General features: G+C 42.2%; 1 protein-coding gene across 2 annotated transcripts; it reads right to left on the bottom strand.

Moving 5' to 3' along the window:
• Window positions 1-465: 465 nt before the first annotated feature.
• On the bottom strand, window positions 466-14,710 carry LOC116831095 (olfactory receptor 10A4-like). 2 transcript variants are annotated; one of them, XM_032790853.2, is made up of 2 exons: window positions 14,215-14,710; window positions 466-2,363 (listed from the first exon to the last, which is right to left on the bottom strand). In XM_032790853.2, the coding sequence occupies exons 1-2, from the start codon at window positions 14,326-14,328 to the stop codon at window positions 1,533-1,535; spliced, it is 945 nt and encodes a 314-aa protein (XP_032646744.1). In that variant the 5' UTR covers window positions 14,329-14,710; the 3' UTR covers window positions 466-1,532. The 2 variants fall into 2 exon arrangements, with proteins under 2 accessions (XP_032646744.1, XP_074927821.1); XM_075071720.1 differs by lacking the exon at window positions 14,215-14,710 and having other exon boundaries at window positions 466-2,497.
• Between the last annotated feature and the right edge of the window lie 2,336 nt (window positions 14,711-17,046).

Here is a 17,046-nt window from a genome sequence, read left to right as displayed (position 1 = left end):
AAATGGATTGAAAGCACATGCTCTGCTCTTCTTGTAGGGAAAAAAATATCAGGAGACACTAATTTCACAGCTGTCCTTTAACTTTGTGTTGGGAGAAGATGAACCTTTCTATTCAGCGGCCCGCAGCATTTGGAGACCCAGTTCTCAAAATCCACACTGCACTGTTTTGGCTCAGATCTAGGACTGTTTTGAAAACCTCTCCTGCAACCTACTCCAGAAAATTTTGAAAACACTTTTTCCATATGATTTTGAGGAGAACATGTTGACCTTTTTTTTTGGTCAGAAACACAAAAAACTTGAAAAGAAAAATGTTTCCATTTCCTGTTTAAACCCCTCAAGGCAGCTTTGAAAATCTCAGCCTCTGTATCTCAGTGCATGTCTAGAGATACATTTAATTCACAGCAAGCTGGAGCATAAATCTACCCTGCGCTAGCCTGCTGCACACTAAGTGTCTGAGAAGAACCTTCTGGGGTGCACTAAAAGTTCCCTAGCATGCTTTAAGTTACTCCTGTTTCAAAGCAGGGTGAAAGAGTGAATGAAAATGTACCAAAAAAGAGTTTGTCAGATTCATTCAACAACTTCCCCTTAAAAAGGAAAAGGGAAATGGGGAGCAAAGGAGGAGAGAAAAAAAGAAGAGGAGAACAAAGGAAAAGAGAGAAAATAATGGAATAATTAGAAAGAGGGGGAAAAGAGAGAAATAAAAAAAAGAAAAAGGAGAGAGAAAAGGCAAGAAGGTCAGAAGGTAGAGAAAAAAAGAATTGTCACAGTCCTCGGAAAGCACCAGCTTCAGGTGTCAGGGCTTGAGCCTTCACCTTTCTGGGGTAGACTCCTGTGATTCTTCCATTCCCAGATTGGGTCCCAGGCTTCAGCACCCTGTGTATCAATCAGTATCCCTCAGCAGGTCTGACTGAACTCAGTACCAGCACGTCCCTTCAGGAAGCTGTGACCAGAGGTAAATACAATGACCCAAAACAGCCTTCTTAACACAAAGTATTGTTTGACCTGAACAGTAGTAGCACAGCATAGCAAATGAAAATGATTAAGACAACAAAAGGCCTACATACTTGTTTATCATACCCAAAGCCCCCAGGCAGGCTAAACTTCCTCAAGGAACGCTGAACCTCTGGAGGGTATAGGGGGCAGTTTCTCCACCCAAACCCTCTCACCATACTAGCCTTTCCTTTATTCAGAGAGTATGTCTCTTTAAATCCTCCTCAGTCTTTTGATCTCCCTCCCTTAGCTGGGGGAGGGATTCAGTCCTGGGAAAACTGTTCTGGCAGACCCACCACAAGTGGAGGAAGGATATCACAGTTAACTGTCCTTGGTGTTTGCTGAGGAGCTTTTAACTAGGCTGTCATCCATCTTCCTGCGTAGTTTCCTGACCACCCAGCTATTGAATTAACCCAATATATGAATACAAATTCACCTTTACAATATTCAGACAAACATACAGATCATATAGTATTTTCATGAATTACTACAGGCAGCTCCAAATCCATCACAAGAATAGGTTTTCATTTTTTTTACAAGTTTCAAATAAATATTTTTCTGGCCATCACCCTTCTTAAGGCCTTCTTCACCTCTTTATTCCTCAGGCTATAGATCAAAGGGTTCAGCATTGGGCACACCACTGTGTAGAATAGGGAAAGCAGTTTGTCAGTGTCACGTGAATACCTAGATTTGGGCCTCAGATACGTCACGATGGCAGTTCCATAAAACAAAGTGACCACAATGAGGTGGGAGGAGCAGGTGGAGAAAGTTTTGCTCCTGCCTGCAGCTGATGGTATCTTGAAGATAGTGTAGAGGATGTGGACATAGGACACAAGGATGAGTAGGAAGGGGACCATGATGAAGATGACAGCGATGGTGTAAACAGCTACTTCATTCTTGTAAGTATCTGCACAGGCCAGCTTCAGCAGCGGGGGCAGGTCACAGAAGAAGTGGTTGATTCTATTGGGCCCACAGTAGGGCAGAGTGAATATGAAAGCTGTCTGTCCTAATGCCACCAGCACCCCAATGAGCCAGGATACAGCTAAGAGCTGGAGACACACACCTCTGCTCATCATGGTCGTATAATGCAGAGGGTGACATATGGCCACATAACGGTCATATGCCAAGGCAGCCAGTAGGCAACACTCCGTGATCCCCAGGAGGGAAAAGAAATACATCTGTGTGGCACAGCCCAGCAATGAGATGCTCTTGTCCTTGGAGAGGAAGTTCTCCAGCATCTTGGGGATGGTCGATGAAGTGTAACCAATTTCCAGAAAGGACAAGTTCCGGAGGAAGAAATACATGGGGGAGCATAGGGCAGGGTCCAGCACTGTGATTGTGATGATGACAATGTTGCCCATCAAGGTGATGAGGTACAAAACCAGCACTAAGAAGAAAAGAGAGAGCCGTACTTCTAAGAATTCAGAGAAAGACATGAAGAGGAACTGTGTCACAACTGTGTGGTTCTCATTAGCCATGCCACCCTGTAGTTTTCCAACTGCAGAGATAATAAGATCATTCATTCAATTCTGCAATATATACATGTATAATACTTGACAAACATTTTCAATAGTGGCCACTAATTCTGGGTGCTCCTATTTTTGGACGCCTAATGTAAGACCACCGGTAGTTGATGTTCAGTGGGATTAAGAACCCCCAGCTCCTATTGACTGGAGTTAGAAAATCAGACTCAAGGCATGAGATTCACAAAGGGACAAACACTTAATTGCCACTTGAGGTGCCAAAATCCCAGAATCAGACCCAACTGGAATTCACAACCCCCCACCACTCTCGGCTGCTCCTGAACCCCATAGGCATTTGAACTTGCTTGGCATCTATGTTTTTGCAGCAGTAACAGCTCCCTAGGCACCTATGTTTCTTCCTCTGAGCATGCACACTGCTGCCTCCCTCTAGGTCTCGGGACACTTGAGCCCCAGAGCTATGCATGAATCAGGGAATGGCAGGCATTCCTCCGCCTAGCTTGCCTGCGAGGCCAGATCTGTAAGCCTATTCGGAGCTCACATAGGTCTACAAGAAACAGCTGGGCTGGGAGGAGGAAGAATACCTCCCTCATAGCTCTCAGCCCAGTGGTTAGTGTGCTCTCCTAGCTTATGGGAGACCCCTGGTTATATATTTAACCAGATTCAACAGCTTGAACAGCTTCAACAGGGGAAATTGAGGATATCCCATAGTCCAGGGGTAAGGGCACTCAGCTGAGGCAGCAGATCCCTATTCAAAATTCCTTCTTCTCCTGAGTTGGAGGGGTAACTTGAACCATGGGTCTCCTCAGTACAATTTCTAATGAAAGAGGGGCCATGGCTCAAGAAATTAGGTGCTGGGGGTCAATCAATTTTTTTACATTCATAACCAATGCAGCAAGCTTAGAGGTGCTGGGGCTTTGAACTGCCAAGCCTAGAGGTGCCGGAGCTCAACACAAATTAGGCACTGGGTCTCCTTCATCTGTGGTGAGTACCCTAACTACTGGGCTAACAGTTATGAACAAGGCCCTCCTCCTGCAAAAATGGAGTAGGCCCCTGACTACAAGAGAGAGCTCACAGCTGAGACTCCCAAGCAGACGTAGCTGCCTCCCTGCAGCCCAAATGTAAGTGCTCAACTCTGTGAGGGGTGGGGCTTAGGGACACACCCCTCTGCTTGGCATCTCTCATTGGCTAGCTTAGGCAAGCAGACGCATAGCAGGCCTGCTTTTGTGAATCTCATTCTTAGGGGCCTATCTCTCTCCACTCATTGCATAGGGTGCCTGGGCGCCAAACCCAAGCTTTTGGAATCCCAGTGGTCTCCTAGGTGCCTGAGGCCCTCAGCTAACTGACCCCAAGGTGTCCGAAATTGAGCACCCAAAACCTGAGGCACTTAAAATCAGTGGCTAGTGCTGAGAATGTCAGCCTGGATCTCCCTGTCCTATAACATGAGGGGAGCATTCCTCTATCTAACATAGTTGCTAGCAGATGGCGAGGATATTTTTCAGGCATAGAACTAGCTTAAATTTAATGGGAATTGGGTACATAACATCATTAGATTGCTTTGAAAATCTATACATTATAATTCTCAGTATTATTCCTTAAAGTAATGCAATGCCATGGGGAGAGGAATAACACTCAGGGAAGCTGATGCCCCGTTCTCATATACCCTGAGCAGTTATTTACACCAATTCAAGGTAAGTGCAAAATGACTTCATCCCAGTATTATTGACTCATTCCACTGGCTGGAGTGTTTTCATACCCAGTCGGTACTCATGTTGCCCTCATCTAAATGACAACACAAACGCGCAAGACAGTGGAGCCATAGGACCAAGGTAAAGAAATGCATTGATGTGCCTGGGTAAAAATCAATAACATAGGGACAAACAATTACATTTGAAAAAAATATTCTAAGATAATCGTTTTTAAAATTTATTAGTAGCTGAGAGATTAGCGTGTTTGATAACTCTGAAGAAACCATGCCTTGATGGCTAAGAGTATTTAAGTTATTTTATGTCTTTACAACCTAAAAGACTCATAGAAGAATACTCGACACAGTACTCCAGCTGAGGCCTAAACAGCGCCAAGTAGAGCAGTATTATCACCTCCTGTGACTTTCATGCTATGCCTCTGTTAATGCAACTCAAAGTTGCCTTTGATAATTATTATTTTTTGCAATAGTATTGTATTTTTTGACTCAGATTGGGATTGTGATTCACCACAACTCCAAGATCCTTCTCAGCAGTGCTGCTGCCAAGCCATTTATCCCTTCTTGTGCACAAAATTTTCCGCTTAAGGTGTGGTCTACTCTTAAAAGTTAGGTTGACATAGTTACGGTGCTCAGGAGTATCAATTTTTCACACACCTGAACGCTATAATTAAGCTGGCCTAATCCCCAGTGTTGACCCAGCTAGGTCGGTGGAAGAATGCTCTCATTAACCTACCTACTGTTGTTTGGGGAAGTGGTGTTCCTAAAACAATGGAAAAAATCCTTCTATCACTGTAAGATGCAACTACAGTACACAACAGGGTTATGACAGCATAGCTTTGGAGGCATAGCTCTGCTGTTACGATCCCCATAGTGTAGATAGGGCCTAAGTGTTATTTTGAAGCAACATTGCATTTAAAATCAACGATATTTAGCAAAATATACAAATCCATTTCCATAGATCCTTATTTATTTATTTATTTGTTTGTTTGTTTGTTTGCTTGTTTGTTTTGTAGGAGGGAGAGATTGTAGAAAAAAACCAAAATGCCCAAAATCAAAAACATCATTTTGCAGCTATTTCCATTCATCACTCCTAGATTTGAGGGTTGGAGGGGGAAACAACAAAAATCAAACAGAAAAAGAAAAGAAAATCTGAAGCATTGTCAGGCTTTCCCCAACACCAAACCATCACTACTGTATCATAATGAGATTAGATAATCTCGAATATTGAGTTCTTTGAGTTTTGTGAATTTTTTTCTGATTGAAAAATGAAAATATTGGAAAACTTTTCATGTTGAACATTTTTATCTTTCTACCCCTACACCCTATTTTTATCATTTTTTCCCTCTCATGCTCCTCTTTTCTACTTTCCCCTTTTTGCCACTTACAAAAGGGGAAAGAAACTTATAACTGGAGAGAAATATTTCATTTCAAAATCTGAATTTTTTTTGGTTTTTCAGATTTCATTTTTTTCTTTGAAAAAATGCAAAATTTCTAAGAAAACCAGCATATGCCATGTGGGGAAGAATCAGTCTCATTGTGACTAGTTAATGTAGATTCAAGGAAACTACTGTCAAAAGACAGCACCATGGGAAGGAACTCACATGATTGCAGGAGTCTTCTGTATTCTAGCTGTATCCCAAAGTTGAATTGCTCTCCTGTCTTGGCTACTGGGAACTGCAAGTGAAGGAGACAGGCAGTCTTTTTTCCTTGAATATATCAATATTTGGGCCAGACTTCTCCGCTTGAAATCAAATTTCCCATTGACTTAAATGGAAGCAGTTTCCTACAGTTTCTTTTTAGAAAATATGTTTTAAAAAAAAAGTATCCTAAGCTTGATTCTAATCTTACTTTCATGGGAGCAGGGAGACAAGGTGGATGAGGTAATATCTTTTATTGGATCCACTTCTATTGGTGAGATAGACTTGTTTTTGAGGTTACACATAGCTATTCTTCAGGTTCGGGAAACTTACTGAGGCCTGATCTACACTACAGAGCCAAGCTGATGTAAGGCAGCTCACGCTGACCTAACTCTGCAAGCGTCTACACTAAAATGTAGCTCTGAACTCTGTAACTCGCCCGCTCACTGACTGTCTGAGAGGCGTAGTGCTTAGGTTGATGTAGTTAGGTCGATTCAGTGTCCATGTAGACACTGTGTTGCTTATATTGACTGTTGCTGCCTTTCAGAAGTAGTCCCACAATGCCCCACACTGACTGTTAAATCGCTGCAAGCACTCCTGGTGAGGATGCGCACCGCCGATACAAGGAGCATAGTGTGAACATGAAAAAGCGATTTAATTACAGCAGTGGCTGTACATTGACATAACTTAGGTCGACTTAATTTTCTAATGTAGACATGCCCTCAGTGTCACTGCTAAACAGAAGATGGAACAGATTGTTTACCATAAGTAATTAACATGTATTTCAAGGGACCATTCAAGGTGAGTTGCCAGTTACCACTCCTCCAATCATAGGGAGGAACGGAGCCAGGGGAAGCAACTGTGAGGAAAGGTTGTTAGTGGGTTATAGATTGTTGTAAAAAGCCATAAATCCAGTGTCTCTCTTCAGTCCATGATTTTTATTGTCTAGCAAAGTTATGAAGTTAAGCTCCCAGCTTCATATTGCACGTGTTGTGCAGGTTTCTCTTTGAGGATGAGGTCTGAATTAGTGATATAGAGTGATTGTTTTGGGAAAAGTGTTACCCACAGGTGATTGTAGTTTTTCCTTATTTTTTTCATCTGTAGACTCAGTGCAATTTAAATAGGATGAGTAACATGATCTCCATTTTCAGATGGTGAATTGTGCAAAAAAGAGTTGGAATCACGAGCTCACTATCACGCCAACCAGTGAATGAGGTGAGAATAGATTCAAGAGGCCTGACTCCATTCAGACCTCATCACCTGTGGTGAATACTTTTCACAAAATGATCACTCTATGTCTGAACCTAGACTCTCATAGACTTTTAAGGTCAGAAGGGACAATTATGATCATCTAGTCTGACTCCTGCACAACGCAGGCCACAGAATCTCACCCATACACTTCTATAAAAACCCTAACCATGTCTGAGTTAGAAGTCCTCAGATTGGGTCTGAAGACCTCAAGCTGCAGAGAATCCCCAGCAAGTGACCCGTGCTCCATGCTGCAGAGGAAGGCGAAAAACGCTCCAAGGCCTCTGCCAATCTGCCCAGAGGAAAATTCCTTCCTACCCCAATATGGCGATCAGTTAAACCCTGACTTTTGGCAAGACTCACCAGCAGCACCCAGAAGAATTCTCTGTAGTAACTACAGATCCCAACAAATCTAAGTTCCCATCACAGACCACTGGGCATATTACTTGCGACTGATAATCAAAGATCCATGCCATTAATTGCCAATTAGGCTATGCCATCATACCATCCCCTCCATAAACTTATCAGCTTGGTCTTTTGCCCCATTACTCCCTTGGAGAGCTGTTCCAGAACTTCACTCATCTAATGGTTGAAAACCTTCACTAAATTTCAAGTCTAAACTTCTAGGTCTTTATATCCATTTGTTCTTGTGTCCACATTGGTATCAAAGCTTAAATATTCCTCCTCTCCTATATTAACCCTTTGATATATTATAAAGCAATCATATCCCCCTCAACTCTTTTGGTTAGGCTAGACAAGCCAAGCTCTATCAGTTCTCTCATTCTCATTCTCAAGGAATCCTGCACAACACTTTCAAAAAGATGAGCCTGGGAGCTTAAATCATTACCCCTAGACCCTAAAAATTCGTGGACTGAACAGAAGCAACTGGATTTATGGCTTATTACAAACAATCTGTAATGCACTAACCCTCTTTTTGTCTTACAACTGGCAGAGGTGTTAACGGGAACATTACCGTTGAATGTTACCTTATAAAATGTTACACACTTATGAAACAATCTGTTGCACCTTGTATTTAGCTGTGACAGAGTACAGATCCGCACCTGAAGAAGATTCCGCTCTGTGTGCTCAAAAGCTTGTCTCCTCCCAACAGAATTGAGTCAAATAAAATACATTATTCACCTACCTTTTGTCTCTAAAAATTTGGACAACATGGCTCAACATTTGCATGGGGGCAGATGTCAGATACCATGGCAGAGGAGAGGAGAAAAGAAAAAGAATAAATCAGGAGTATTTCCAAAGAACGCAGTCAAATTAGTCTGGTGTAAATACAGTGTACTCACACTCTAGCCCAAATCCCCAGATGGGGTTCAGCAGAGAAGCTCCATTGATATCAGTGGGCCAGATCTGCAGGTGGTGTGAAATGGCATAGCTCCACTGAAGATTTACACCCGCTGAGAATCTGCCTTCCTTTGCCATTAGTAGGGTCTCTTTGGCATGAATTGTCATTTAATCCTAACTCTCTGAAAACATCTCACCCAGGCTTCTCTGTACATTAAAAACAAAACTCATCTGGTTCTCTTTGTGGGTGCCTCTCTGGAACCCAGAATCATCCCACCTCCTCTGCAAAAACTGCATCAACTAATTAGGTATGAGGGTTACCAATTTATATTGCTACAATCAGACACCCAAGGGACTTAATTGCAAAGGACTCAATCATGCACTCCTAACTCAAGTGGAACTCCTCTTTATGTGCGTGGAGGAGACAAACTTTTGCCTAGTGCTTTTCATCCATAGACCTCAATGCAATTTAGTAGAGAGATGAGAAACATGATCTCCATTTCACAGATGGTGAAATTAGGCCAAAAAGAGTTGAAATCACTATCTCCAGCAACTGATCCAGTGCATTATATGGGAAGAGATCGTAAGGGGCCTGATTCCCATTCCCAGGCCTTGTGCATCGCATCATGCTACTTTCTGCTTCCAAAAACTCGCTCACAATATTTGGGGGTAGTTCTGGGGCCACTTTGTCCCATTTATTGACATTCACCTAAACAGATCAAAGCAGAGCAAGTCATTCTATGGTCAGTGTTCCAGGACTGGAAGATGATCACCTGGCTGGAGGTCTCCAGTGCATGAATAAAGACTATTCACTCAGATGTTTAAAACTTGCGGCCTGAGATTCCTTTCCAGCATAAACAAGGAACAACTGCAGTGAAATAAGTGGAGTCCTCTTCATTACACTGCACCACAGGGTAGGCTGTTGGTGGCTGGAATTAAACGTGATGTTACAAACTGGGCCAGTACTCCACTGGGCAGTCACCAATCTGTTGAGAGTAGACCCCATCCCTGGGCCCCAGTGCTTCCATGCTAGATGCGTCTAGATACAGTCCAGGCACTGCTTCTGTTCAGGACATACGCCTAGGCTCAGACTCTTCCTAGGGATGTGATGCCCATGTCCTAGACCCCAAAACCTGTGCCATACACCTCCCCAAAGTCACTTACACATGCTCCCCTAGAGATCCACCTAGGCTGTGGACTCTCAAGGTCTCTACTTTGATGCCTTTGGATAGAGTATGGCTGGAAAGCAAGGAACACAGGCTTAGCAGAGAAATTTCTTAGCCTGCTAAAGCACTTGAGTGTTATTAGACTTTTTAAAAATAACAAGAGCCCTGAGATGCCTGCTCCCATAGTCTGACCTTACTCCTTCTGTGAGTCTGAGGCTCAACAGCACCTTGCCCTCTTTCTCACACAAGCCTTTCTTAAATATGGCCGTGGTCAGCCCCCTGCACAGAGGAGAACCCTGCCGTTAATTTGTCATGGCTACCCCACCTGCAGACCCTTGTGTGAACAAATCAGTGTCCCAGGAGTATAGGACAGCAGCTGAAAGACAATCAGGCTAGATGGCCTCAGGTTGCAGTCTTGATGGCTTCTCAGTGAGCAACCTTCATTGAAGTTTCAAGCACTTTTCCTGGGCAGGCTAGAGACAGCCAGAAAGCAGATAATAAGGAAATACAATCAAGGAATCTTCACTCGACAAAATCAATCCCCAGTTTCACTCCTGGGAAGTCAGTGGAGTTACCCCAGTGGAAAGTCTGGTCTTGCTTGTTCCAAGAACCTCTCCATTTCCTCTCTCTAAAATGTCAATAATTAAACTGAATGAATAATGAAATCTGTTTAGTTGTTTATCTGAGAAACAAATCGTAGAGTCATAGAAATGTAGAACTGGATGGGACCTCAATAGGTCCTCTAGTCCAGTCTCCTGCACTCAGGGCAGGACTAAGTAATAACTAGACCATCTGTCATAAATAGATAGGTAAGGTAAGGGTTAAGTTTCTTTTACCTGGAAAGGGTAACAAAACACCTGACCAGAGGACCAATCAAAGAACTGGATTGTTTAAAGTCAGGGGCGGGCATTTGGATACTCGGGGTCTTTTTTGTTTTCTCGGCTGTGAGTAAACAAGGTTTCCTCCTAACTCCTTCTTATTTTCCTGACAGGTGTTTGTCTAACCTGTTCCACAGCATCCCTAGGCAATTTGTTTCAGTGCTTAACTACCCTGATAGGAAGCTTTTCCTAAAATCCAACATAAACCTTCCTTGCTGAAATTTAAACCCATTGCTTCTTGTCCTATCCTCAGAGCTTAAGAAGAACAATGTTTCACCCTTCACCTTTATTTTGCCGTATGATTGAAATATGACCATATATATCATTGGTATTGCCACGGTTAGACTATTGCAACAAATCTTGTACAAAGTATATCATGTAAGATGTTGACGGAAAAGTTATGATTTGCTAAACATGATTATCCAGTTTATTTGCATGTACCATTTTTGTATCTGAAATTATGAATATTGGCTATATATTTGAATCCCAAATGTCTTTGTTCCTAGGGTAACGCCCGCCAGGTAAAATCCACATTGAAGTCAGACAGCTTTGTGTTGATGGTCCATCAAAGGAAATTAACTCTCACAATGGGCCAAAGAAGAAACTCATTTCTCCCGGATGGCTCTTCCTGCAGATGCCTAAACTTCCAAGTGGCCAATGAATACCCCCCGTGAGTCAGCAATCCATGTAAGGGCAGGTGACTTGCTCATGTGGATCTGGACTCCATCTTGTGCCAGTAAATTTCCACAAACCATGCTGTGAGCTTTGTTTTCGGACAGTAAAATTCCAAGCACTTGGCAGAGGGTATAAAAACCTCTTGAATCATCTCCATGTTGCCTCTTTCCTGCTCTGATTTTCTGGACTGTGGATTTACAGCTAAAAGGATCATTTGAACTCTGAACTGAGGACCTTCCAATCTACTAAAAGTTACCAGAGACTTTACAAGCCAGCAGTCTATAACATCACTGCTACAAACCTGATACTAGAACTTTGCAATTACCATATGTATGTAATCTATTAAGTATTTTAACTCTCTTTATCTTTTCTTTATTAAGAAACCTTTAGATTGTAGTTACTAAAGGATAGGCAGCAGCATGATTATTGGGTAATATCTGAGTTATATATTTTCCTGGCTATTGTGGCTGATCTCTTGAGCTCAGAAGAATTCTTTGTTTGACTAAATTAGTTTTCAGTAATGACTCATCATAAAGTCTAGTGTCTGGGTGGTGAAATAAGGGCTGGAATGCCTAAGGAGACTGCCTTTTTTACTTTTTGTTTACCAGTGTGATGATACAGAAGTTCACTTTTGTTACTGGCTTGGTATAATCTAATGGTAGAATAACCACCAGTTTGGGTTGAGTCTGCCCTATTTCTCAGCAGTGTGTCCAGAATCTGGTATTCTCAGCTCTGACCCACTGAGGTGACAACCTTGTAACAGCCTTTTTATGTATTTGAAAACTTCTCTTCACCAGACTAAACAAACCCATTTTTTTTCCGATCTTTCATCATAGGTCATGTTTTCTAGATCTTTAATCAGTTTTGTTGCTCTCCTGTGCACTTTCTGTAATTTATCCACATCTCACTGACTTAAGAGGATGTCCCAGCTTCATAGTGGCCCGTTTTCAAAATTTACCCTTAACTCTGCCCCCTTGTTTGTTATCATGGCACAGTTTGTGATGAAATGACCTCTTTCTTTTTCTAAAATATTGCAATGGATCTGTGTGAATAGAGAAATCTCAGGTATATTAACCAAACACTAGAGTCACAAAATGTAGTCACCTAACTACCACTTTATATACCTAAATCCCAGAATCAGGCCTCACTGATATTCACAAAATCCCCGCACAGCTGTTCCTGAATGCTGTAGATGCCTAAACTCAGTCAGCATCTAAATTTTTGGACAAAATGAAATAGAGTTGATGTGTAGAGTACATATGATTCCTTTCGTATGACCAGTTGGCTAATCCCAGTGAAAATCAAGTAGCAGGGCTGAGTGAATAGTTTATATTGATTTATTTATTCAGTAGATGTCACCTCTTTTCTGTATGTGAATTGTTCATGAATAAATAATGATCTTTTCAACTGTGTTTGCTATTCCACGTTATTCTGTGTTGGGTAAAAATGTGCATTAAGAGACAGACTCTAAAAGGCTCTGAATCCACAATAGAGGCCTTATATTCAGAAGAACCCAGCTCCCACTTAAGCATCCAAATTAGTGAACAAACTTTCAAAAGTTTCAAAAGGGTTAGAAAATCAGAGCTGCAACAGCAGAAATGTCAACTCATGCAACTTTATCATGCATCTTTTTGGCATTTGTTGATTATGGTAAAGCTGCAGTTCGTAGAGTCATACAATTATGTTTGAACCTGACCAGGAAGTTGGGAGACAACCAATTCATATCAAGAAGGGTGGTGATCAGGAGTCTTCTGCCTCTCAGGTGCACGCTCTGACCATTGGGCTGTAAAGTCACTCTGGCTTTTGGTCGGCCCCAATGAATATTTAATTATTTATACACAGCTTCAGCAGGAGAGGTTGAGAGACATCTGCATCAGAAGATCCTATAGCCCGGTAGTCAGGATACACACTTCCCTGGCTCAGTTACCTGGATGATGTATCTCCATTTGCAATTAGAGCTGCTAGTCTATATAATCCTTCTGTTTGGCTTGGACTGATCTAGTTTGCTCTTTTCCTAGATCTGGAGCACTTGCCCCATTTCCCTGCTAGATCACCGGCCTACTGGACTCTGCAAACTCTGCAGCCTGATGATCCCTAACTCTCTGAAAAGAACTTACTGATCAGCAGGTACTCTCCAGGCTGTTTAGTCCATTTTGAATCAGCTCCAAATCTGGGAAGTCACACCTTCATGATTTTCTCAAGAGAGTTCTGTGGAACTTCCCTTTTGACTGATGTGAGCAAGCTAAGAGAATTCATCATTCACCAAACCTCTCTCCTGCTTCTTATTCAATTTTATTTTTGCTTTTCTGGTTGGTGCAAAATGCTATCTCCTAGTAGCAATGTCCTATGATGGGTATTTAGCCACTGCATTACACAGCCATTATGAATCACTAGCTTTGCATACTGCTGTCTGCTGGGGCTTGGAGAACTGGACATGTGGGGGGCACCATTGTGATAATTTTGATGTAACAGTAGATTTTTTTGTGGTCCCAACAAAATTAACTATTGCTTCAGTGATTTCACCTCATTGATAAAACTGTCCTACAGTGTTACTTGTGTGACAGAAATTGTAACAGAAACTGACATGGCATTGTACCAGAAAAGGTCTCTCATGACCAGGGACGGCTCCAGGCACCAAAATTCCAGCATTGGTGCTTGGGGCGGCAATCTGCAAGGGACAGCAATCCCTGTTGTTTTGCCCCCAAGCAGCGCGCTGAATTGCCGCTGCGGACAGCGGGGGCAATCCTCGTGCCCTTAGGGCGGCACGTGCGTTTCTGCGGCAGCGGCAATTCAGCAGCAGCTTCTATGTTTAGCTGTCTGCAGTGGCTTTAGCTAAACATAGAAGCTGCCACCAAATGACTGCATAATGCAGTGGTTGACATATGACTAAATACCAATCATAAGACATTACTGCTAGAATATGGTATTCTATACCAACCAGAAAAATTAAAGATATAAAATTGTGTCATGCAGCTGCTAAGAAAACTGGTCTTGTTTCCAGTCAGAAAACCGGCCAGCATCCTGGGCAGGATGGTGGAGGTGTAGCAGGTCTCCAAGCAGGACAAGTTCCCCAGGAAGAAGTACATGGAGGTGTGAAGGTTTTGCTCATTACAACTATCACAACAATGTCACAATGTAGATCACTAGAAACAGTAGGAAGAGAAGATCATGTAGTTCAAGGAGATTCCCAAATCGCAGGAGAATGAATTCCCAGATGGTCATTTGATTTCCCCAGTCTTTGATTGACATGGGGTAAACTTAGTGAAAGAAGAACAAACTTTATCATTTTATTAGTAGAAGTTAAACCTGAATATTTATGTAGTAGCCTCTGCTTAATTTCATAATTATCCATGACCCTTCTGAGACATCTGATTTACAAGTGCAATGTTTAGTCCAAGAATTTAAATTTGGAAGACAGGTGTTTCTCTTTTTTATTTTTGTTTTGTTTTGTTTTAATTAACCCATGTCTCCAGAGTTACTCTGCTGCAAAGACAGGTCTGACAATTGGTTTATTTCTAAAATGTATGCTCTGGGGATTACCTTGTGGAAGTTCTATGGCGTGTTTTATATAGGTAGTCAGACTAGATTATCATAGTGTTCCCTTCTGGACTTGGAATCTATGACTGTATGAATCTAAGTCAAGGGTTCTCAAACTTGGGCCGCGGCTTCTTCTGGGTAAGCCCCTAGTGGGCTGGGCTGGTTTGTTTACCTACCGCAACTGCAGGTTCAGCCAATGACGGCTCCCACTGGCCATGGTTCGCTCCAGGCCAAAGGGAGCTGTGGGAAGTGGTTTGGAATGTACAGCCAGTGGTAGCCACAATTAGCCGAAACTGCATATGCGGTAGGTAAACAAACCAGCCTAGCTCGCCAGGGGTTTATCCTGAAGAAGCCGCAGCCCAAGTTTGAGAACCCCTGATCAAGGTGGTATGGGAACAGTGGGGCCAGAGATGTATGCAAGGCCTTTTGTGATAATTGGGCCTAAAAATTTACCCTAATTTTCAGATCAACTGTAAAAAGTAAGTGAAAGTTCATAAACTGTCACAATGACCTGTCAAATACAATTGTTCAAAAAGATATAAGAGGGAGACAGTAAGAGTGAATTAATTTAAACAGAAAGGGTTTTACTGATACACTCAAGAACTGTTTTAAGATTATAACTGGTAAACAAGAGGAGCAGAGGATGGGAAATCAGTGAACCAACACTGGTGTGTCATAAATTAGGCCTAACTGGTGGACAAAATAACAAGAGGATGGAATGATCTGCCCATGACTTCCTTATGGGGTCCTCAAAATGAACAGATTTTTGGGGAAAAAATAACAGAAGAAGTAGCAGCTGTCTGCCAACAACTACTGCGGCAAGTTTTATCATCATGGCTGCCAACCCCACCATCTTCTGGGATCCTGGACTCTCTTCATCCTAATCCTGAGAGATGTTCCAACCAGACTGGGCCAGAGAGAAGGACCCAGATGACACCACCACATCACTGGTGCCAGCTAAATCGCAAACACCACACGGGATGTAAGACTTCATCTCTCCCTGCCCATCCATGTGTCCTTTTTGTTCTCCACCTTTTTTTCTTTTCTTTCCTATCTCTCCTATTCGTTTGTCTTTGGTTTAATAAGAGTTTGGCCAACAGAGGGAAAATTACTTGTCACCACAAAAAGTAATTTTCCCTCTGCTGATAGTCACACCTTCTTGTCAACTGTTGGAAATGGCTGACGTCCACCTTGATTGCATTTGCCTTGTTAGCATTGATCGCCCCACTTGGTAAAGCAACTCCCATCTTTTCATGTGCTATATATACAGCTTACTGTATTTTTCACTCCATTCAACTGATGAAGTGGGTTTTAGCTCGTGAAAGCTTATGCCCAAATAAATGTGTTAGTCCCTAAGGTGCCACAAGGACTCCTAGTTGTTTTTGCTGATACAGACAAACATGGCTACCACTCTGAAATATATGAACAAAGATGTACCTACCAGTTTAACTACCTACATAGCAGCCAAACAATAACATCTCTTTCTTTCTTTCCATATAATCTATCTATCCATCTGTTGAACCAGGATTTTCATTAGTGATTAGTGATTTTGGTGTCTCAAATTATATACTGACATAAGGTACTCAAAATCACAATTCACTTTTCACTGCCTATCTATCTGACATTTATCACTATGGTATCTGGTCACCTCATCCAGTATCCCATGGCATTTGTCATATTTTCAGAGACCAACATTCTGCTTAACTCGATGACAAAAAAATTGTCAAAAAATGTTAATATAGTTCCTTAGGCGGCTTTCTCCATCCAGTTTTTCTTTCAATAATTATCCAGAGGAGACATTTAAACGTTATGTACGTATATTGAGATTTTCAAAAGAGCCTATTGGGGTCAGGCATCCAAATCCAGTTCAGTTTGGGTGCCTATCTAACTAAAACCAGTTTGAAAACAGATATCGAATTAATTGCTCATAATCTGTGACAATATGATGATATTTTCTTTAGTTGTCTCCCAAAATCCATCAACACTTATTTGATTTTCCCTAGATAAGACACACGGCAAACACAAAATGGAGAAATCAAACATCTGTCATTGAATTCGTCCTCCTGGGATTTGGAAATCTTCCTGAGCTGCAGAATTTTCTCTTCCTGCTGTTTTTAGTGATCTACATTGTGACTGTGACTGGCAATATCCTCATCATTGCGCTAGTTGTGACTGATCAGCACCTTCACATCCCCATGCATTTCTTCCTGGATATATTAGCAGAGCTACGTCTTAGGGTCTGTTGTCCCTTTGACTCCGGCACTCAGCTTTGTTGATGGCTACGCTTACTTTTTTTTCTTCCTCACCTCCATCTCTGACCTCATGCATGTTGCCTCGGTGAACCTGCCAAAAAGTCATAGGAATGTGGGACTGGAAGGGCCCTCAAGAAGTCATCAAATCCAGTGCTGCCCTGAGGCAGGACCAAGTAAC

Source organism: Chelonoidis abingdonii, chromosome 13, assembly GCF_003597395.2.
Source record: "Chelonoidis abingdonii isolate Lonesome George chromosome 13, CheloAbing_2.0, whole genome shotgun sequence".
NCBI lineage: Eukaryota > Metazoa > Chordata > Testudines > Testudinidae > Chelonoidis > Chelonoidis abingdonii.
Note: the sequence above shows the minus strand (reverse complement) of the source record. Positions and strands in the feature narration are given on the sequence as shown.

What these genes read in the sequence shown, in the direction of transcription:
- LOC116831095 (XM_032790853.2), bottom strand. Translation starts at nt 14,328, where the DNA reads ATGTCAATCAAAGACTGGGGAAATCAAATGACCATCTGGGAATTCATT. An exon ending in TACTGTTTCTAGTGATCTAC is followed by an intron (nt 2,364 to 14,214) that starts ATTGTGACATTG and finishes CTGGTTTTGTAC; the next exon opens with CTCATCACCTTGATGGGCAA.